This window comes from Typopeltis vanoorti, chromosome 16, assembly GCF_054136105.1.
Source record: "Typopeltis vanoorti isolate ZY-2024b chromosome 16, IOZ_Tvanoo_1.0, whole genome shotgun sequence".
In the NCBI taxonomy this organism is placed as follows: domain Eukaryota; kingdom Metazoa; phylum Arthropoda; class Arachnida; order Uropygi; family Thelyphonidae; genus Typopeltis; species Typopeltis vanoorti.
In genome coordinates, this window is record NC_143564.1 from 16489778 (window position 1) to 16515071 (window position 25294).

The 25294-nt window shown below is 35.7% G+C and overlaps 1 protein-coding gene across 2 annotated transcripts in view; it reads right to left on the reverse strand.

Moving 5' to 3' along the window:
* LOC150097869 (uncharacterized) overlaps window positions 1-25294 on the reverse strand; it is a 622248-nt gene that overhangs the window by 330880 nt on the left and 266074 nt on the right. For both annotated transcript variants that reach the window (XM_090405962.1, XM_090405961.1), the window contains exon 9: window positions 17082-17143. In XM_090405962.1, coding sequence (XP_090262088.1) covers window positions 17082-17143 — 62 coding nt within the window. The remainder of the gene's footprint in view (window positions 1-17081; window positions 17144-25294) is intronic.

Consider the following 25294-nt stretch of genomic DNA (forward strand, 5'->3'; position numbering starts at 1 on the left):
GGACATGGGTTGGAATTCCACTAAGAGCATGGATGTCTATGAATCTCTTTAGGTGGGAGATGAATTTTCCACAGTATGAGACCTTTACCCAGCTACTTACTGGAAGCTGGACGAAGCTTGAAAGAGTTCCATATTTGGTCTCTAGAAAAAGAGTATTCAAATTACCTAATTCTTAAATCCACCCACAGTACTAATGTAGGAATGGTTTACAGCCATTCACAGATATATGATTTATAAAATAATAATAACAATAATAATAATAAAAATGAAACGTTGACTTACTAGTAGTAATTTTAATGTGTCAACATCTATTAACTTGCATTTCATTTTTTTTTTTCATTTTTAGACAATTTCAGCAATTGTTTCTTTGTTTGAGTTAGTGTTTTTCTACGGTTTGCCACAAGCTCAAAGATTTAGATCTTTTCATTTTTTTATACCAGTATTATTTGTATAAACTTGACATAGGAGAGTTGTTCAATTTTGATTCTTTTCAAAACTTTGTAATAAGCATTTTTCTTTCCATTAGTTACTCATCTTTATCCTACAAACACTCTATGATGATCACTTCTGATTTAAGATCCCTTATAAATTCTTGTATTCTGCACCACTCTGAAGACATCACTATCAATAATAAAGTAATCTACAAGACTTTCCTTGTTTTGTGTTTCTCTATATCAATTTATGTACATTTTATGGTGCAACATGCAGTTAAAGACAAGTCCATATTTTGAGCAGAAAGCTAATGCGTATCATTATTATTAGCATTCCAAATTTCCCAAAACATTTATATGTCAAATTAATTTTCTACCTTACTATTTAACTCTTTAACAAGAACTGTTGTCACTTTATTATAAAATGTGAATAAGTTACTAAGTCAGGACCTACCTTTACAAAGCTATGCAGCCCACTATAGAGTATCATATCCTTATTCACCCAATATTGTATTTTACCTTCCAACTTGTCCAATACTTTAACAACCACTCCAAATATATTAATTGGCTAGTAGTTTGCTATCTTTGTCTTGCAGCCACCTTTATGAAATGGCACTATCTTACTCTCTTTTCTCCCTTGGAACCATGACAGAGATGAGACTTAGACTGAACAACTTCATCAGAGGCAACGGCAATTCTCTTGCACATTCACATAGTACACAGGATGATATGCCATCCAGTATTAAAAAATATGAATATGTTCACATTCATATTTTTTAATATGCTGAACACAGAGATGCATATCAACCTCAATGTTGATATGCATCTCTGTAATATTTGTAACATCAGCAACTGTAAAATCACTACCTGGATGATACACCATTGCAAAAATGATCATTCAGTAACACAACTATTTCTTTCGGTTCGGTCACCTTCCAACCACGAACATTGTTTAGTCCTTCTGCTATAGTCTATTACTTGCTACATAACGAAAACCTCTTTTGGATTTATTTTGGCCTGTTTGGCTAATTCTCTCTAATAGCCTGATTTCGCTTCCTTACCATACTAGTCACCCTTCTTGCTTGCACTTTGTACTGCTCATGAGTATGCTGATCACTTTTTTTTCTTTCTATTTTCTCCGTAATGTTTTATTTGTTTGCAGCTCTTGCTTTATATCCTTGCTCATACACTTCATTCCAACTTGATTTATCCTCCTGATCTTGAGTATGCAGTCTAATACCCTCAAGTAATCTCTGACCACTTGCCATGCACTACTGACATTCTTTCCTTGTACCTTCTCAAGCCATGGCACTGTTCCATGGTGACTCTTGAGACTCTCATAATCACCAGCCTTATTAAAAAAACATAAATCCCTTCTTAACAGAGAACTCCATGTGATTGGCAACTTCCCAGAACAAGTCTGCATTATCACACTCTCCAGTTGGTGGAAGAGCATCTATCTTAGTTATGGATACATCTACTGGTGTTATTATCAGATCCAACACCCTCAAATCCCTTGTCCCCTTCTATAACATGTTGTTTCATGTAATTATCCCTTAGCAACAGCATAAACCCCCACTTCCATCTTGCCATGCCCCTTTTCCTCTTTAATCATTGTTCCCATAGTTAAAGCCTCCCATAATAATTGTTCAGCCTACACTCATTACACTAATTTGCCAATACATGGTATCTACATCTTCCTGTGGACTCCCCTGGTCTATAGAAGCACACAACATGTATTTTGTCCTATTTGCCTCTGCCTCACAACAAGCAGTCTCAAATGAACCATCTTCCTCAGACCTAATATCCTCTTTTGATTTCTAATTTTGTTGGTTGTAATTCTACAGCTATCATCAGCAATACCCCACCTCTTATCCTGTTCCTTCTATCCTCCCTGAAAATACAATACTCTGTAACTATATCATTTTCAGTCAATCATGTCTCAGTGATGTCTATAATTTCTGGCCAAGTTGAGCATACCAATGCCAAAAACTTTTCAACCTTATTCCTGATACTTCTTGCATTTGTGTACATGCATTTCAATGTCTGTATGTGATCATACTACTCTTGTATATCATTACCAACCCATCTAAATTGGAGATCTGTGAAATCCCGTTAAGCATTGCAGAATCATTACTGTACCCATGCACATTTATCACAAAAGTGGCCAGACACATACTAGATTTCATCCAACCTAATATCTGTATGGAAATGTGTTTTGCATTATGGGATACCAAGGCAATTCATGTGAAGTTAACAGCTATAGAGAAATGTCCTAGGAGTGAAGATACTTAATTTGCTTATACTTGGATTTAACAAAAATATAATTTCTTGGAAACTAAAATTTACTTTATTACTTTGCAAGAATCAGGTTTTTATGCTTCTTTATAACATCTACTTCTCTGATTACTTAAAAAATTTCTCTACCTCTTCCTAAAAGAACCTTATTTGAGATCAGAGGCACAAAGTTACACTATCCAATTTCCTATTTTGAAAATATGCTCGCATCACTCTACTAGAAATCGCCTGCCATTCAGAAGTATATGTTAAGATTTAGTGATAACTGACTACTATATTGTTGTAATAGGTTTCACGGTATGATAAGAACACAGATGGTTAAGAAAATAACTATTTATTAACTTAAAAGCTAATATTTCGCTGGTATTATATCCAGCATCTTCAGAGCACACAACACAAACAAACTTTGTGTTGTGTGCTCTGAAGATGCTGGATATAATACCAGCGAAATATTAGCTTTTAAGTTAATAAATAGTTATTTTCTTAACCATCTGTATTATCATACCATGAAACCTATTACAACATGTCTGACGAACACATAAGCCTATCCATGCGTACTGACTACTATAATTAATCCTTCCTTTCCCTAATCTACTAGAAATTTCTTAACATTTAAGAAGTTTATTTTCTTGTTTATCATTGGTTGATTATTCATTACTACAGCTACCCATTCCTCATCATTACTGCTTAAACACAATATCTTAGTAATTGGTGAGAACTAGCTAAATATAGCAAACACTGACATAATAGGCTACTACAAAGTCCACCATATTCCCATAGGCACAATGCTATACTAAAAGAAATTTACCTATAGTAAACTATCTGTTCCCATGGTCCCTACAAGTTTTTGCTATAGTGAGAGTTGACTGTATGTAAACAAGGCATTTCTGCAATTCCTATGCTAGTTCTATCTCTTTTCCATTGTTTCTTTCTATATTGATATAGACTATATCACATTACACTGAGATTGTTCCAATAGCTCAATTATCACTGTTTGTTTTAGTTCCCTGATGAAAATACTGATGGCCTTGTACAACCAAGCAACACTCAAGTTGGAATGACATATACTTGTGTTCTACCAATATGTATGCATGTATGTATGTATGTAGATAGGTAGGGTAGTTTCTGCAAATAACAAATGGCATTTATTTGACTAAAGCACTATTTGCTAGCCAATTCTTATACATTCAAAATCTAGATGGGTATCAACCTGGCATATACCAAGCAAGGTGTGAACTGTACACTGTTAGAAACATTCAATTCTCATACTCCACAAACTATGTGAAAGACTTTTCACAGTTATGCAGACCTGAACAAAAAAACCTCAGGTCTATAATACTGCATGCTCTTGTAAACTTTCTTACAAATAGCCAGGTATCTAGAAGTTTTCAAATAAGACAGGAAGACCATACTGGAGACATCAACAACAACAACAGAGAATACAACTTGAGCCTGGTTTTTTTAATTTTTCCTACACACACACTATAATATTAAGTGGAATAATAGAGAAGGTCATCAACACCCAACTTTTGAACCACCTAGAGACATACCAACTAATCAGTGCCCAGCAGTATGGTGTTGGATTCTGAATGAAGAGAAATTAAAATTATTAATACTCCTTTCAGAATCCAACATAATCCACCATATCAAAGGCTACATTTGTAGATATTATTTAATGTAAATCTCTTATTATGAACTATTATTTTAAATGAAATAATAGTTTAAAAAAACTATTTTTATAATTATAATTAATCATATAATTACATTTGAGTTTTTTATTTAATTATTTAATCTAGGATATGTATTAATGATGGAAAGGACTCTGTATAAAAATAACGTTCAGATTATTTTATTTATTCCTATATTAATAGAAGAAGAATTTGTGTTCATCATATTAATTATATATTATTTGAATTGAAAAATATCTTATTTAGTTTCTGTATGTAAAGATATGTTATGTAATGCTTATGTACTGCTCTAATTGTTGTCATGGAGACGGAGTTAAAAATAGAAGGCGCGAGCATGTCGCGCGTGAATTATGGATGTGAGATGGAACTGATATGAGCCAGATGGTGAGAACAGAGTTAGCACTAGAACTAGGGAACTAGTGACTGAGTACAACTGGAGCACTCAGCACAGTACAATAGAGATGAGGAAATAATTTATTGGCAGCACGGAGTTAAATAAGAGGCTGTAGTACAAAGAATTAAGTGCTGTGATCAGATTACAAAGGATCGAAATGTAAATTGACAACTCAGAATATTGATATGGAATTCTGAAGTTAATGTTGTATTCCAGAGCTTTCAAGGAAGATTAGTGGAAAGCTGATTCTATTGTAAAGTGGTATATGAGGAATAAGTGAATTTTCTAGTGCAAGTGTGTCTGCATTTGTGAGGTGCTGAAGTTAAAGATTAATTTAAAGAAGATTACTTTTGAAATGTGTAGCTCCGGTGTGATAATTATCTAAAGTTTTAAGTGTACCTCAGTGAATAATATGTGCAAAGATTTATTCCGGTAAGAACAGTAGTACTTTATAACATTTTAGGGTGAAGTTATAAGAGTTATCTCCTTCTATTAAATCCTAACATTAATTGTGGTGTTTATGCTGAAATTAGCCGAAGCTAGAAGATTAATAGTCCCCCCCCCCCCTTTAAAGTGATAGCTATCTCTTGATTGAGCTATGTGATTTCTGACTAAGGGATAGATAAAGAATACGATTGTTAAAATATCTGCTGTGAATTTCAGTGGTAATAAACTTTAGAACTATCTTTGCTTATTAAGGAGAAATTAGATTTTGAAGCTCAGTGTTTAATACCAAAAGTTAAGTGAATGTTATGTGTAGTCAAACTGAGTTAATTTTGCATTATCTTGTATCCAAAGTATGCTTATGTATATATTATATAATCCTGAATTAGATGTTTTGTTTTATTGATTTCAATTTGTTGTTAGCCTGATTCTTTTCTACTGCACCATTCATAAAATTATCGGACCTAGTGGGAACCTCAAATGTTAATGTAAAATTCAGCCTTATATATAAACATTAAACTGCTAAAGTTAATTAATATTTGATTACACTATTTTGCATAGACTAATATGAATATAGGGTGGCACAGTATAATAGAAATTTCCCTATGTTTGAATTAGTAATCAACATACAACTAATTAACCTTAATAAGAACAATGTTAAAGCAAGATGGCAGATCAAAAAACCAAGAAGGACGATCCAACAATGGATTATGCTACTCGCAATCGACAGCTGATCTTCTTGCATTCACTACTTACCTCTGGACTCAGGCTGTGGAGAAATTTGGAGAAACTCATTTAGTTGCCCTTGACATTTCAAACAAAGGCATTTCACTGGGTTTGGCATGGGGGGGGTACTTAACAAACTGCCATCCGATTGTCTGTCTTCCTCACTCTGCAACTAGATCACCAACTTTCTCACTGGTTGTTCACTATGTGTCATGGTGGATGGTTTCCTCTCCTCAGATTGCAACATCTGAGGAGAGGAAATGCAACCCCAGAGTTTTGTTCTTTCAGCCACTCTCTTCCTCTTACACAAGGCTGGTCTGAAAAGTTCCTGGCCTAACAATGAAAAAACGAATTTATAATTTCAAAATTATTTTTACTTTTTCAACATAATCTCCCTTAAGACTTATTTCAGCGATGCTCCAGTGCCATTATCCCATCCCTGTAGTGGTTCTCAGTAAGATCTACAAAATACCCCTCTACAGCTGCAATCACCTCTTGATTCAAAGAAAAATGCTGACCAGTGAGGAAGAGTTTTAGTTTTGGGAAGAGATACAAGTCAGAGGGAGCTGAATCTGGAGAATATGGTGGATGTTCCAACAATTCATAGTGCAGATCCCTTAATTTCCCCATTGCCAAAACACTTTTGTGGGCAGGTGATGAAAAAAAATATGATTTTTTTTCTTCTGCAAACTGGGTTTTTTCTCACAAATTTTTTCGTCTAGTCTGGTTAAAATATCAGAATAATATTCCCTGGTTATTGTTTTACCCTTTTCAAGATAATTAATAAACAAAATGCCTTTGGCATCCCAAAACACTGATGCCATGACCTTTCCTGCTGGGAACCGACTTTGTTTTCTTTGGTGCTGAACAACCGCCTTCTGTCCACTGTTTTGACTGCTGTATAGATTCTGGTGTGTAATGATGAATCCAAGTCTCATCCATAATAATAAATCAATGAACAAAATCAGTTTTATTCTTGTTAAAACGCTCCAAGTGCTGTTCAGAGATTTTCATTCGAGTATGTTTTTGATCTGTGAACAAGCACAGCACCTATAAGCTTTTTAATTTGCAATTCTTCATGCAAAATATATCCTACACGTTCTTTTGAAATGCCAATAGTCTTAGCAATTTCACACACTTTGGCTCGTTGGTCATCCAATACCATATCGTGCACTTGATCAATGATTTCTGGTGTTGTTACACTTTTTGGACGTCCTTCACATGGATCATCTTCAAGGGTTGGTATGGCCAAGTTGAAACTCGGCCCATTTATTAATTGTTGAAAACAAAGGCTTCTCAGTGCCCATAAACTTTATTGAACTTCGAATGAATTTCTTTTGGCGTTAAACCTTCTTTTACAAAAAATTTTATAACTGCACAATACTTAATTTTATCCATTTCAAGGAATACAGACAACACTTTTGCTTCAGACAGCTGTATAAACAAACTACTTGATAGAATGACTTGCAATTTCATGACAGGTGTACCAACTTAGAAAAAAAAATCTTGCTGATAGTGTTGCTATCTATAGTCAAGGCCGAGAACTTTCAGACCACCCTCGTATATAAATGACCTGTTCTGACAGTACACTCCATTCCTCCTTTTCATTTGACAAACCTTGTAGTGCTCAAGTATTAGAATCCTCAAGATCTACCATGACCAGAGACCTAACTCAGATCTCTTAGCTATATCCCAGTGGGGCAAGGATAATCTTGTAAACTTCAATCATATTTGTAGATTTAGGGACTCAAAAACACACGTGTTGAACAGATTATTTTATTAATTACAAATAAAATAAACCTTGACGTTTCGACCTCTATATCGAGGTCATCATCGGAAGAATACAACTGTATGCAGAACCAAGCTACATGCTCATGCTTTCTATACCAGTAAACTAAATCTACGCAGTTAATAAATCTTTTTTCTAGCCCCTGACCTCTAGTGATAGAAAAGAAAAACAAATGAATAAAAAAAAATAAATAAATAAAATAAAAAATTAATAATAATAATAAAAAAAAAATAAAAAATAAAATAAAATAAATAAAAAAAAAATTAATAATAATAAAAAAAAAATTAAAAAAAAAAATATATATATATATACATTATAAATAGATAAATGCAACTACAATAAACTGTTAGAGTCCTCATGTATTAATATTCTGGATAGTTACAAAATGATTTCTTTCAGTTGCTATTGAATGTTCTAAACACTTCACCAAGTTGTCTTCTTGTAGTGGGAATTTTTCTAATGCTAGTTTATGATGTTATACAGGTTGTAGATGGGTCCTCCACATTCTTGAAATGGTGAGGCCATCATTTTTGTTGAGATTTGGGTTGTGTTTGAGCATTTCACAAGACTCTTGTAAATTTTCTCTCAAACCAGGTTTTGGTGCGGTGTAGGGACTTGGTATTTTTCCAATCAATTCTATGGTATGTTTGGAGTGCATGGTCAAAAGTATGTTTGGAGTGCATGGTCATTGACCATGCACTCCAAACATACCATAGAATTGATTGGAAAAATACCAAGTCCCTACACCGCACCAAAACCTGGTTTGAGAGAAAATTTAAAGAGTCTTGTGAAATGCTCAAACACAACCCAAATCTCAACAAAAATGATGGCCTCACCATTTCAAGAATGTGGAGGACCCATCTATAACCTGTATAACATCATAAACTAGCATTAGAAAAATTCCCACTACAAGAAGACAACTTGGTGAAGTGTTTAGAACATTCAATAGCAACTGAAAGAAATCATTTTGTAACTATCCAGAATATTAATACATGAGGACTCTAACAGTTTATTGTAGTTGCATTTATCTATTTATAATGTATATATATATTTTTTTTTAATTTTTTTTTTTATTATTATTAATTTTTTTTTATTTATTTTATTTTATTTTATTTTTTTATTTATTTATTTATTTTTTTTTTTTATTCATTTGTTTTTCTTTTCTATCACTAGGGGTCAGGCTAGAAAAAAGATTTATTAACTGCGTAGATTTAGTTTACTGGTATAGAAAGCATGAGCATGTAGCTTGGTTCTGCATACAGTTGTATTCTTCCGATGATGACCTCGATATAGAGGTCGAAACGTCAAGGTTTATTTTATTTGTAATTAATAAAATAATCTGTTCAACACGTGTATTTTTGAGTCCCTAAATCTACAAATATGAGTGCTGATCACCGTGTAACCCTAAAAGAAAGAATTGTAAACTTCAATACCACCAAAACTCAGTTCTGTCTGATCTCTTGCAAGAAAGAGCTCCCATCCCTTCCTCTTACCTTCAGTAATACTGAAATAACCAAATACCATCAGATTTCACTTCTTTGACTGACCCTCATCGCCAATCTTTCTTGGCACAACCACATTTCAATTATGCAGCTTCTGCAGCTGCCAGAAAACTTGTAGGTGGGAAAACGTGAAGGTGGGAAGTAGTGCCAAGGCACTACTTCCCACCTTCACAGCTGCTAACTCTATACAAAGCCCAAATCCACCCAGTCATGGAATACTGCTCCCATATTTGGAGTGATGCACCAAAATCCTCTCTAAGATTGCTCAATTCTATCCAGAAGAGGGCAATCCTACTAAATGTTCATCTCTCTCTTTCTCACATGGATGTTCAGTTTCTGCCTTGTACCTCCTCTACAGATACATTCATGGGTATTGCTCTGCTTAATGGGCCACTATTCCTCTACTCTCCTCTAAAATCATTAATATAAGAGCCCTGCTAATCAAGACCCTTTTTACAGTCCATCTTGAAACTCACCGAACCAACTTCACCGCCTCTTCTTTTATTCCATCTACTTCATCCTTTAGAACAGTCTCCCCCCCCCCCCACTCTGCCTTTCCTGAATACAACCTCAGCTGGTCACACAAAATGTAAGCAGATTCTTCTTTTCTTCTATTCCTTTTGCGCGTGCGCACACACACACACACACACACACACACACACACACACACACACACACACACACACACACACACACACACAGCACTAATGTGCTATAGGTCTTGTGACCTTTCATGTGTGGATTGGATAGTAAAATAAATAAATAAAGTTGCAGTGACATAAATGGGAAATTTTGAAAAAGAGTGAACTACAAAGAAGGGATTCAAGTTTACCATTCTCTAACACAGGATATCAGACTTCACTACACATCTTATTAAGGTGATAGAAGGAATCATGCAAAGTATAGTTTGAAATGTTGAGGTGGTTTGTAGTAGTTAAGGATGCCGAATGAGGTTCTGTCTGTTAAAATAACATGTTTGGTTATTAATTCATATAGATTACATACATGTAAGTGATAGTGAATATCATTTATATTGAGGATGAGACCATGAATGATGAAGTGAATATCATTTATTTATTTATTTGGGGGGGGAGGGGGAGTTGAAGTGAATTTTTCATGTTAAGATCTTTTGGATGGATTTTTGTTATTTATGTTTTTGAATATAAAAAGTTTTTTTGGGGTATTATTTTCTCATGGATTTTTTTTGTTTATCATATTGCAACTGAAACTATTCAAGATGACATGCATGGTCGCATGTTAGGGAGAAAGAAATTATAGAGTAGGACATACACAGTATGGGTGAAAGATCTGCAGAAATGTTTGCACACAAAGAGAACCCAGTTTCATATCCGATGCATGGCACTGATGGTGATCCTTGAATACCAACAACAGTATTAAGACACCTTTACAGGCCTGAGGGGGACAGTGAAAGTGGTACACAGATTATCTGCAAGCTGATCAGATGCTATCTGATGTGTTAACATTTGGTGCAACTATCTAGCAGTCTGCTTGCACTTGAAAGCCACTTTCAGCTGTACCCTCAAGTGAGGGAAGTTTGGGATTCTACAATGTGTTTGGAATGAGTGAGACTGCCATTTGCCTGATATGTAAGACGAAAGATGCAGGAGGAAAGAAACTGGAAAACTTGTTCTCAAAACACAGCAACAGCCCAGCCACTTGTGACTTCCATTAAACAATTCAGCAGTGTTTCACCTGGTGATGAAAAATGCTGAGGGCATTCAATGTGTATGATCTATGACCTTCCTCAATGAGCTGTTGACTCTGTGGGATTAACTTGCTAAGAAATTATATTGTTTAATCCTTTACCAAAGTGTAAATAAACAGTTTATGCATTAAGTATCTATACCACTAGGCTACTTACCATATTTGTCGGCATATAAGACGCACTTTTTTTTCTTTGAAAATAGGTCTGAAAAACAGGGTGCGTCTTATACACTGATATTCAGTTTTTTATTACTTTCATTTCTGGAAATTTTCTCAGTTCAGAGTTAGGAGATTTCTTTCTTGCTTCCTTGCGGTGTGTAAGAGCATTCCAGTTATGTAGAGTTCAGTGGATGCCCATGAGCTGTCATAGACAATCACAGCTGTGTTCCTGTTTGTTTAAACTTTCTAATTGTTATCGTAGTGGTTTGTGAACGGTGATAAATTTCTGCTGTTAAATTTTCTCTATTCTTGGCAAATTATGGCTGAAAAACGTTGGCATTGCTACAGTATTGCATACAAGCTATGTGTGATTGTGTATGCTAAAGAACATGGATAAAGGACTGCAGAAAGGCATTTCGGTTTACCCCCAACTGAGAAAATGAAAAGAACTTGACGGAATCAGGAAGATGATCTAAAAAAAGCAACTCACAATAAACATAACCTATGAAATAGAAGTGCAAACTGGCCAGAACTTGAGACAGAACTGAATACTTGGATTATAGACCACAGAAAAGCGGGACTTTCAGTGTCTACAAATTGAATTTCATCAATTCGTCATTAATACAAGGAAATGAGAAAATTTTGAACTTGTGCAAATAGAAAACACAAACGAGGTTCCGTTGACTTTTGATGTGCCCTCAAACAAAACTGGAGATTCTAAGGGCACAAAAAGTGTTACTGTTAAAACTTCTGGACACGAAAAAACTCACTACATGGTTGTTTTATCCTGCTGTGCTGATGGTCCAAAATTGCTGCCACTATTGATTTTTAAAAGGAAGACACTAACCAAAGAAAAAACTGCTTCAAGGAGTGTTTGCACATGTTCACGCAAAAGGCTGGATGGATGGAGGAAGAATGAAGTTATGGATAGATAAAATTTGGTCTAGGCACCCTGTAGGACTGTTGAAGAAGCCTGCTCTGTTAGTATGGGATCAGTTTGGTTTCACAGAACAGATGTTAAAAACTCAGTTAGCTGTAATTCCAGGAGATCTAATTAGTCAGCTTCGACCTTTAGATGTCTGTATTAATAAACCATTTAAGGGATTTATGAAGGGGAAGTGGAACAGTTGGATGCAGTCTTCAGATTTTGAGGTCACGCCATCAGGAAGAGGCCTAGCATTTCGTACGTTTGTGAGTGGGTCAAAGCTTCATGGGATGCTGTAAAAACTGAGACAGTGGTTAAATCATTTAACCACTGTCTCAGTGGCATTAATTATAAGAAGTGTGGCATTAGTAATTCACTGGATGGTACAGAGGACAATTTGTTGTATGAGGACTCAGATTCTCATTTAGAAGCAGTTTCAAGTGTCTCTTCATTTAGCTCTGGAGATGAATTTCTGGGTTTTCATGAAGAAGATTAAAAGATGGGACTCTTTCCTAGTTAGATTATGCATTTGTTGAAAGTAGACCTACTTATTACTTTATATTTGAAATACTGTAAATTCATTATAATATTCAGTGATAAAGTTTTTTCCCTAAAAAATGTGTACAAAAAAGGGGGTGCGTCTTATATGCCTGCAAATACGGTATATTTAGAAATTAATAACTTCATACATCAATAACCTTCCTATTCCATAATGCAAAAGCACACTTCTTTCAGATGTGCTTTACATTATGGGTTACTAAGGCAACTGATGTTAAGTTGTCACCTTCTGAACACAAGTAGCCTAGACATGAAATTACTTAATGTACAAACTTTGTCTGGTTACTTTGAGAAAGGATTAAACAATATAATTTCTTAGCAAGCATAACTTATTTTCTAACCAAGTGAAAAAAAATCCCTGAAGTCTCAGATAATAATAATAATCACCTATGTGTGTCCTTGCAAGTTTGCTATTGTGACAGTCAAATGTAAAAGTGCTTGGTTCCTTCAAAAACCCCATGAATATAGTAATCTTTAGAGTTAACAAGGATATATATATATATATATATATATATATATATATATAAAATGAACATCGATTTTAAGGATTGCAATAGAATAATAAATAATATATATACCAGAAATGCTCAAATATGGAGGTATAAAATTTTGCATTGGCTACATTGCATAAATTAGAGAACCTAGTCAGAAGTTCAAATTCCAGAAAATTGCAGTAGAGCATGTATTAGTTCCCAACAAGGGATAAAGCTAAATGTGAGAATTAGAAGAATTCACTACTAAGCATTAAAGGTAAGATTTATGCAACCATACTTGATTTGGGATAAGAAAAATTGTGAAGAAGATATCTGGAGGAGAATGAGCTGAATTCATGCTAAACAGAGGCTGTTAAGATATTTTCACTTTATGACTAACAGTTGAGAAATCATGGGAATATTACAAGAATCTGTACTTGAGCTTTGAAGAACTGGAAAAAGGCACAGGACAAGGTACCCAGAGAAAGGCATTTCAAAACATTATAATTATATGGAGTAAATGGAACATTATACAGAGCAATAATCTATATTTAAGTTGTAAGTCTGCAGTTAGAATTGAAGGAAGTTGGTTTGATATAAAATCAAGTGAAAGACAAGAGTACACAATATCTCTACTCTCATTTATTGAGTATATTATAAAACAAAGTTGCATTAATCCTGATATTAGAATCAAAGGTATCAAACTCAGCCCTTTGTTTTATGAAGATGATGTTATACTCCTTAACACATCCAATGAAAAGTGTCTAGGATTCTTTAACTAGATTGAATAACAGCTGCTACGAGTTTGCCATAAAAATCAGCAATAAAAAGACCAAAGCTATGAAAATAGGCTGGGGCATAGAAAACATTAGTTGCATTCACAATGCAGAAACTACAGAACAAGTATAGGATTTCAGCTATTTAGGTAAAGAATTTAGTTAAGATAGAAAATTAAATATGGAAACAGACAACAGAATAAGCAAAGCTGGTATGGTAGGGAGCGGGCTGAATAAATTTATATCGAATAAGAGAAAGACAATTCCTACCAAAAGTAGGAATAAGTAGGATTCCTATCACAAGACAGTTGCCTACCACAATATTCCATTGCAAATTGAATAACTGCAATAACAAATTTCGGATGAAAATCACAATTAAAAGACAAAACTATGAAAAAAGGCAAGAACATTGAAAATATTGATTATATTCTTGATGACAAATCTTGACAACAAGTAAAATATTTCATTATTTAAACATTTTTTTTTTTTTTTTTTTTTTTTTTTTGTAAAGACGGTAATTTAATTTGAAAAGTGGTAACAGAATAAGAAAAGCTGATATGAAGAAGAGTTGAATACACTTAAGGAAAAGAGAGAAATTAGCTAAAACAATAATTTCAAAAATGCCAATTTAACTTATGATTCTGAGAACTGGGTTAGAAATGAAACAGTTGATCAAAGACTAGAGCTCATGATGAGAGTTCTGCAAAAAATTAAGAGTGTGAATTAACTACACCCTTAATTTTTCAGTGTTAAATTACATCACCTTGTAATTAAATTAAGGGTGTAATTAAACATCACTAATGTTTAATTGCACCTTTAATTACATCATTAATATTCATGTTAAAAGTTCCTTTCTGATAAAGGAACTTTTTTGAATGATAATGATAGTAGGTTCATTCATTTCAAAAAGGAATCTGCTATCATTAGCACTAATATGTGATCAGAGCTAATCCTAGATGAAATGGTGGCTTAAACAGAAAGGAAAAAAGACCAAGATCTTAATGGAAGGATGTAGTTAGAAGTGCTTTAGAAGACCAATACTACTGTTGTTATTATTACATCCTTCATGGAGTGCAGACTCAATGTGGGAGGTTCATTCAACTGACAACATATTCATCATACTGAATTTTAAATCCTTAATACTGCCTGCATTAACAACATGTTCCAGTAAAGCGTTTCATTTACTCACAATTCTTCATGTAAAAAAATCTACTCCTCACACCCCTCTTCATCACACTCATATATAACTTAGCGAGAGGCCATCCCTGATGGCCTCTCGCTTTCTACTCTTTTTTTATAATCTGCTCTGGATTATTCTGATAAAATCCCCTCACTAAGTCTGGTCTGAGATCAATGCCAATAAATTAAAATATACAGCTGGTTGCTGCTATAGGCCAGGGAGTTCCGGTGATGATTGGAAAGACCTGTATCAGTAAATTAGCACAATGAGTACAGGTCAAATGATTATTATGGGGGGACTTCAACTGTAGACTGGAAGGAAGAGTGGTTATATGGCAGGAATGAAATGGAATTTATACACCTACTGAGAGGTAATTATTTGAGGAGGGGATCTCGAGGTTCAAGAGCATTGAATCTGGTCATAGGATCAGAAGAGCTGTCCATAACTAAGGTGGTCACATTGCCTCCAATTGGGGGAAGTGACCATGCAATTGTGACTTGGGAGATTGTAAAAAATGAGGAATATAGGAGTATATGAGGAACTACAGGCAGCTGATTAAAACAAGCTGAATAGGAAGCTCGAAGCTATGCCATGATGTAGAGCCATGAAATGGAAGGATATTAGTACTGCATGGGAGATACATATGGGGTATCTGGAGGAAACTATATTTAATTGAATATCTAAGGTAAGAAGGGTTAATCAGGTTAGGAATTAGATACATGAGTAATATCATTAAGGATGAGCTTCGGAAAAAGAAAATGCTATGGCGGGTATATAAGGAGAAAGGTGTCCAGCAAACTCTTTAACAGTGGAAGGGTCAGGCAAAAAAAGGTGACTAGCATGGTAAGGAAGAAAAAAATCAGATTAGAAGTGAAACTAGCTGATCAGGTCAAAAGAAATCCCAAAGAGAACTTTTGCTATGTGGCAAGTAAGAGGAAGAATAACTTTAATGAGTGCTGTTGGTCGATATGACAGAAGCAGATAAAATAGTGAGTAAATGAATGAGCATTCTGCAAGGGTATATCATACAAGTGAGGTTGCTGTGATATAATGTGACAAAGACTTCTGTGGGAACAGAGGTTGATGAATTGGAAGTTTTCTTAGGATAATGCAGATTCTCAATGTAAATACAGCTGGGAGATTAGATAGGATATCATCATGCATTTTGTGGGAATGTGCAAGAGAACTGGCCTCTGACTATGCTCCTTAAAGTCTTAGCTCTGGTAGAGTTCCAAGGGAGTGAGAAGTAGAAAAAATAATTCCCTTGCATAAGGGAGATTCTAAGACTGCAGTAGCAAATTATAGACCAATCAACATCTCAAGAATGGTCAAAGTACTGGAAAAATTGGTCAAAAGAAAATCAAGAATGTGTGTAGATAAGAATATCCACACCCAATAAGAATAATAACATCATACCATACTCTATGAGTAACAACATAGCTTTGTGAAGGAGAAGTCATGCCTTAGTAATTAACTAACTTTTTTATAATAGAATGGCAGCTGAGATGGATAAAGGAAATAGCTACATGATGATTCGCGTAGCCAGAGGCAAACAACCAAGATGGTGAGTGGTCTGTGGAATGTTCCCTATGAGGATAGATTGAGGGTGTGTGTGTGGACTGCAGAAGTTAGTTGATAGGGAAAAAAAAAAAAAAAAAAAAAAAAAAAAGGAGAGAAGGAGGGGGATATGATAGAAACATTCAAGTTACTTAAAGGGTTTTATAGGATTGATGAAAGGGAAATTTTCCAGCACTTGGCTAGAGGGGGGAACAAGATATCATCCCTGGAAGTTGTAGGTCATCCCTAAATGTGTGAATAGATTTGGGGAGTTGTGAACAAATGGAATGAGTTGTCAGAATCAGTTGTTAGCACTTTGTCTGTTAATGTGTTCAAGGAGAGGTATGATAGATTGTTGGGATAGTTTAGATCTCTGGCGATGAGTCCTTGAACACTGTTGAAGTGCCCATACAATAATAATATATTTATATCACACTAAGAAAAATTATTACCTACCTTAATCTCCTTTTGTGCCACATTTTCCATTTCCGTCACTTCATGTAATTCATTCTTCTGAACTGCAAAATTTTTGAAACAGTATATTTTTAAAACCTTATTTTAAATTGTAAGGAAACAGAAAAGTAAAAAAAAAAATTGAAGATCATTATTCTTTAATCCTCTAATGTTCGTGATTTAATCGAGACAGAATTCACTTCTTTTCAGTGCCCCCCCCCGAATTCTGGATCTGAACCCAGAAGTCATTGGGGGAGGGGGGGTGTCAGATCAGGTGAATGAGGCAGCCATGCAGTGGGAAACGCAGGGCTCATCTCCTCTCTGGCTTCCATGAAATGTTCTTGAAGAATCTCCCGATGCATGGAGAGGGCCCCACCCTGCATGAAAATGACTGAATCCATGCACAGGAGCTGCTGCAGACGTGGCATAACAAAATTGTTCATCGTAATGCAATACCTCTAACTGAGCAGATCGCAACCTGACTGGCATATGTCCTCAAAGAAAAATGGTCCAATGATAAACGAAGCTGTAAACCCTCATCAGAGAATAACTTTGGGAGAATGCAAAGAAATTTGTTGGATTGCATGTGAGTTTTGAGTAGCCCATACCTGGCAGTTGTGGGTATTCACAGCTTGGTTCAGGTGAAAGTGAGTCGCATCTCTCCAAAATCATCCACAGCCACCCAGTGTCCAACTCTACTCAAGCAAGAAATGTTAAAGCAAATGTCAGTCGACTTTCAAAGTCCTGCAAGCATAAATTTGAATTTGTAAAGGATTATTAATATTTGTAAGGATTCCATACCAGGAAACAATGCTGCAATTCACAGCCTGCTCCACAACAGCAGTAGCAACTTCATTCACTTGTTGTGAACCAATTGGTTTGTGACCTTGGCAAGGCTTAGCGCTTAATGATCCTGTTTCTTCAAAATGAACTAATCATTTGTTGCAGAGCATATGCAGAGATAGTGGAACTTGTCGATGTTTGTTCAGGTGATGAAATTTGCAGAGTATAGCAACAGCACTGCAATTGTTTAGGTAGTACAACTTGATGAGCAAAGCATGTTGGGGTAAAGACAGTGCCATCACTGTAGACAGTATTAACAAACAGAATGAAGGGAAAAATCTCATGTACAACTTTAACCCCCCTGTTATTTTGGTAATACGGTTGCATATTTTGGTAATATGCAAACATGGGTAATATTTGCATATTACCCATGTTGAGTAATATGCAAATTTCATGCATTTCGTATTAACAACATCCGTGAATTTTGGAACTACTTTTTTTATTTCACAGATATCACTTCTACACAATGCAAAATGTATTCCTACAGCTATTTTATTATTATTATTATTATTTGACACCTACAGGGAGTCGAAGGACTCATCGAGGGAGGGCACCAGGTCTACAACTCCGTCTCCACCATTCAATCACAACTGCCCACCACTACACCAACGCCATCTACCGCCTACCACCACTGGTATTTCCACAGACAATCACAAACATCCGTGCCCACAACGGGATTCAAACCCGCAGCCTTTGGCAGGAGAGCGGATTTGCTATCCACTCAGCCAACCAGGCCGGCATATTATCTACTTTGCAATGAACAACATGGGTTTACTAAGGGAAGGTAATGTTTAGCCACTTGCTTACATTCTACAACAATGTTACCATTGAACTAGACAAATGGAATGGATACACCATGATACTTTTGGATTTTGCTAAGGCTTTTGATGGAATACAGCATGGCAGACTACTGCATAAATTGTAGAAAATGGGTTTGGGTTATACAATATTAGCATGGATAAGAGGACGGCTGACTGACAGTTATCAAAAAGTGGTATACGGGGGATGTGAGTCTGCAAGGTTCAATGCACTGCCTACTCAAGCCCACACAGCTCGATGGGGTAGTGACGACACAAACTGTAGGGCTGGCTGCCACTACAGTGAAACATTGTCTCATATAGCCCAGGGGTTGCTTCCGCACCCATGGGGGTCTGCGTGCGGAGGCATGATGCCGTGGTCTCCATTCTGAACAACCGCTTTAAGAACAAAGGTTGGGAGACCACGGTGCTGTCATTATAGGACCGCTGCGGGTTTGAATAAGTCAGACTTAGTGATTAAAAGAGATGATGACGTTTGGGTAGTTGATGCCCAGGTGGTGGGAACAGGGTACCCACTAGCGTATAGCCATAATAATAAGGTAAACTATTACAAGAATAACTAAGATCTAGTTAGTACGATACGTTAGTACGAGGAGCATGGGGCAACTCCGAGGTTTACCAGCGCCACCATCTCTTTACATGGCGTATGGAGCGCAGATAGCTATAAGGACTTAAAACAGCTTGGGCTTACGCAGAAGGATATAAAAGTTCTTTCCTTGATAGCCCTCCAGGGCACACTGGTGGCATGGCATTGCCACCAGAGAATGACTACAATGATAACTAGAACAGGCATAGGGTAAAAGACTTGTAAAGGCTTAGGCCTATATCAAGTCTGGACGTGATGTAAGGGTAGTACTACCCATAACCAGTACAAAGATTAATATTAAAAAAATAAATAATAATAATAATAATAATAAGTGGTGTACCACAAGGATCAGTGCTTGGTCCACTGTTATTCAATCTGTACACTAATGATATTGTGAAGGATTTGACAAGCAACATACAGTTATTGCTGATGATGCAAAGATAGATAGGGTAATCAGGAAGTGTTAGTAGATCTAGGGATCTTGAAGTGTTAGTAGATCTAGGGATCTTGAAGTTTATTGGCCATGTGGCAAAGATTGCAAATGCAACTCAAAAGATAATTGCAATGCAGAAACGAACGTTCACATGTGAAGATATGGATGTAATTTTGCCTCTTTACAAGGCCTTGATAAGACCTCACTTGGACTATTGTGTGCAGGTCTGGTCACCTAGTTTCCATTGTGATTCTGATATATTGGAGAGAGAGTACAAAGGAGAGTGTTAAAAATGACATCAGGATTGTGGAATACTGATTATGAAGACAGATTGAGAATTTGTAGAGTGCAGACATTAGCAAACAGGAGAAAGAGGGATGATATGATTGAGACTTACAAACTTCTGAAAGGGTCATACAGGATTTCAATTGATGGAGAGTGGGGAAAGGACGAGAAGGCATCCTTGGAAGCTGAGAATGAAGGCCACTAAGAAAGGTGTGAGGGCTAGATTTCTCTCTCATAGAGTGGTGCATGATTGGAATGGATTGACAACGGATGTTGTGAGTGCAAGCAGTGTGAATGAATTCAAGAATAAGTATGATAGCTGGTGTGTGTAGTATTTGGCCTTCCTCGATGAGTCTCTGACTCTCTGGAGGTCTCTCTTAATAATAATAATTATAATAAAATAATAAAAGTTTAATGGAGTGAAATGGCACTAGGAAATTATTAAAAATAGTATTTAATGTTTCCAATATTTGATTATTGTTACAAAGATATCATAGGGAGGAAAAAACGAGACTTGTAACACACACACACACACACACACACAAAAGCAGTACAAAACTGAAAAGTGGACAAACGACTGGATTCTTAACTAAGTGGAGCTCCCTCTATGGATACCTGTGAGCAGCCTGGATGTAAAGCAGGATCTCAAAGTATTAGTGTTTCCCATATTTTGGGAAGTTTTATGCAGCCAAATTATGCAGATTTTTAAGAGCAGCAGCAGATTCTAAAAATAGTCTTTCTCTTCTAAACTTACTGTGATGGAGTATGATGGTCTTTTTCCAATTGATTCTGTGAGCTGTATCCAAAGCATGGTCTGCAAGGCCAGTTTGACTAGTCATGACTGCAGATGTATTTTATGTTCTTCCATTTGGATGACAGCTCATCTTCCTTGTCTATCCACAGTAGGCGAATGTTGAGGAATAAGAAATTCTATACACACCTGGAACTGAGAGAAGCGAGAGAGTTTGTCTTTAGTGGAGCTAAAAGTGCTGCAAAGTTAGTATTTCTTTAAGATTCTGGATATTTCTTCTGATGTGCCTCAAACATAGGGGATGGTGATAACAATTGCAAAATCTTTCTTAAAAGAGAAGGTAGTGGACTGGGGGGGGGGGGGGGAATGATTATTTTTTTTTTTTTATATTGTGGGAACTGCTGTCACCAGTTCCCACAATATAGTGTGGTGTATATAATTGAGTTCTGTTGCAAGAGAGGACTCATTGGAACAATGGTTAAAAACTCTATGGGTTAGTGGTTTTATGACATCATATTACTGAGAGAGAGAGAGAGAGAGAGGGATATGGAAAAGTTTGTGAATCTATCTGCCTGTGTGAGTGAGTTTTCTATATATTGAGAAGTACAGGTTACCAATGCGTCTAAAGGAAAGCCAGACTATTATTATTTTCCATTTCATTGTAAATTGGATTCTAGAGTGAAGGCAATTGAGATGACAGAGAAAAGTGTCTAATTCATTTGGGCCATGAGACCAAAAGTTTGAGAGGTGCTGAGCCAAAAGCCTTTTTCAAAGATGAGACCCATAGAGATACCCTCTATCTGTTTATAAATTTTGTTCTTCCAAGAGAAAAAAGTGGAATGGATAGCAAAGAAAAAGAGATCAATGATATCAAGGGTAAAAATTTTTTATAAAAGCAATAAGGTGTCATTTAAGGGAATGTTAGTGAACAAAGAGGTGATGTCAAAACTCACTAAGACATCAGTATCATTAACAATTATATTTTCAGTGGAGCTTTTAAAATGGAAAGATTTTTTATGTATGATGCGATATGACTGGTGGGAGAGGGCAAGCAATTTCGCTATCTGTTTGGCTAATTTATAGCAGGGAGAATCAGTGGTATCTACTATGGGTCTTACAGGGAGAACCCAGTTTATGAATGATTGCCTTTTTGTGTGTGTGTGTGTTTGCACACGCGTGAGTGCGTGCATTACAAGCCTCATTTTGTATTCCCTGGCAAAGTCTCTGTAACTGAGATGAAATACTGGAAACATTAAATACTATTTTTAATCACTTCCTAGTGTTGTTTCACTAAATTAAATTTTATCATGAGTTTTTCCAGCACTTGAGCCTTAAAAATACACAGATATTTTATAGTACAAACCTTTTGTGGTTTACACTATAAAACAGGAAGTTACCATGGCTGTTATAACAATGTGTATCAATGTTAATTTATGTAATTTCATAAAAAATAAATTCACAAACTGCCATCTTAGAACTTAATGAATTCAAATGAAACAGTAAAATGAGATCTCGCTCTACACAAAGACAGAAGCATTTTATTATTATTATTAAGAGAGACCTCCAAGGAGTCAGACTCATTCAAGGAGGCCATATACTACACACACACACCAGCTATTGTACTTATTCTTGAATTCATTCACACTGCTTGCACTAACAACATCCAATGGCAATCCATTCCAATCATGCACCACCCTCTAAGAGAAAAATCTAGCCCTCACATCATTCTTGGAGGCCTTCATTGTAAGTGTAAGATCTCGATGTAGCTTAAAAATACCAAAGCACTTTACATCGATTTTTTAAATAGATCTAATCCCATGAGAATTGTAAATAACCTTGTTTGTTTCTATGTATATTTTGCAAAATATTAATGTAGTTAACCCTGTGGGAAGTGAATGTATTTACTGTTTTAATGTGAAAAAGAAAGGCAATGCTTTCCCAGGGGAACTTTGTATATGTATATAGTTATGTGTAAGAGCGCAGGAAAAGTTGTTTACTAGTTTTGTATATAAGAGTTGCTTGCCGCACTAACACCTTTAAAGATAGTATCTAAGAGTGCCGCTAGGTTTAGAGAAGTTTCTGTGGCCCCAAAAGGAGAAGCAAAGTATCAAAGAAGTCCACTAGTTTTAAAGACAAGTTTCTGTGCCCGGCAAAATACAATCAAAAGATTGCACGGAGGAGAACAAAGAGCAGGTCACACTTAAAAGAAGATGAGATAGTCGTGCCGAATTCTTCGGGGTGTACTACTCTTAGTGCAAGGTCGCGAGATTGCAAAATACAAGGGACTGAGCCAAGCATAAGGGGCTTCCAAGTTCCAGTCGTTGCCGAGAAAGAGGAGCTTTCAGGCCACAGAGAGAGCTTGCAGACATTTGACTGAATGTGCGATACAGAGCCTTTGTAAGTTCCATACTTTTGTACAATTCCTCTTATAGTGTGTTATAGAAAGACTTTTAAGAATTTGGTTAATAGCAGTAAAAAGTGTCATTACGAGAATTGATTGGTATGTTGGAAGTTGATATAAAAATTATAAAGATAACTTAACAGAGAGTTAGCTAACCTCTTTGCAAGGAAACTAGAAGTTTAATAAGTTGAATTTGTAAGCGGAGAATAAATAAGATTGTGAGTTAGAGAAGTTAATTAGTGTTAAAGTAAAAAGGTTCTAATTTATGCTAAAGATTTTATAAATGGATAGAGAAAGCAATCTCCCTATTGTTTAATTCATGTATAATTCGCAAATAAATGTGTTTTAATTATTTGTTTAAAAGAGTGCTGCCTGATCTTTTATTTTATAACTGCACTGTTCTTAAATAAATCGGATTTGTGAGCGGGAAAATAATTTAAGGCAATCAAAGTGCAGTTCAGTTACAAACCATGACTGTGAAAGTAAACATTGATAAAAGAAACTTCACTTGTGAGAGAGATGGAAATCTACGGAAGTTTTATTTAGTCTTATGCCAATTAAATGATATATTTGTGGTGCAGTCTGACAAATAAATTTCAAATATTCATAGGCATTTGAATAGTAAATAGGGAAGGGAGATAATCATAGTACGTACTAGAGTAAATGAGAAAAGATAAGAAAGAAAAAGCGCATTAGAGTAAAGCTATAAAGAATTAGGAATAGAATAAAGATATTACATATAAACTGATTGGAAGGGCCAAGAATTTTTTGTATTCCTCTCCCATCTTGAGAGACAATTTGGAATACAATAAATTCAAGGATACCCTGATATCCCAGTTTTCCAAAGTTAAAAGCGAAGTTTGGAGCCTCCACAGGGTCCAAACCTGTGGAGGCTCCAAAAATGTAAACAAGAGAAGAAAGAATCCATCACAGATTATTATAATAGACTGCTCACTTTAGCTAATAGCTTGAGCATATCTAGTGAGGAGAAGAGTCACTTTGATTGGGCTGTTTTCAACCAATTCAGGTTAGAAGTGAGAGAAGAATTCAAAGAAAGATTCAGCGTACAAAAGAAAGATAAACACCTTGGAAGAATGCTATCAGGCAATTAAAGAAAAAGAGGAAAGGCTAGGTGATCTGCATACCGAATCTAGTGCCAGCCAGATACACAACATTACTGAAGTGTCAGATCAAAATAGAGAGGTTAAGAAAGAGAAAAATCCAGGGAATTCTAAAGAAAAAAAAGTAAAGACCAACAGAAGGGAGGAAAATAAGACCACAGACATGAATAAAACAGACCACAACAGATTGACGGTTGCAGAGTTTATTAATATGGAGGAAGTACGCAATTTAATTAGACAAGAGGTTGAACGGCTACAACAGCCCATTATGGACTGTCTTGAAGCTGTACTGAAGCAGATGGCGGCAAAAACAGAAGGGACCTCTGAATCAACTATACCTCAATCAGAGAGGACTAATGGAATAAAAGACAGGAGGGAATCTCCCAGATGTTTTTGTTGCAATAAGATTGGGCACTTAGCTCGCAACTGCTTTAAAAATAAAAGACACCCTCCAACAGAAATAAGAAATATGAGTTAAATATTGGACACCCTCATCATAATTATGCAAACAAACCATGGAGAGGAGAGAACAGGAATCGAGAACACCCATGGAAGTCTAAAATGATCATAGAGGGGAAGGTATAAGGATCGTATTGTAGTGTATTATTAGATACTGGTTCCCAAATCTCTATCATAACTTCAGATTTTTTTCAGGGAATAAAATCCAAGATATGGAGAGGCATTACTAAGTTAAAAAGAAGACCATTCGGATTATCGGGACTTTCATCTTTTGTGTTTTATGTAACCAAGAAGGTTAGGGTAAAAATATACTTGCCAGAATTTAATTTGTGTGTTTGGCAAGAGTTGTTGGTCCTTCCCAGGATGCCTTGCACAAGAGCACAGATAATCCTAGGAGCTAACTTTCTAGAGAGGTACAAGTTCTCATGCGACTTCTCTAGAAATGAATTATTCCTAATGGGTATTAAACAGTGTGGAAAAGGGAACCATAAATTTGAAAAATAGAGTCGAAAAATCTCG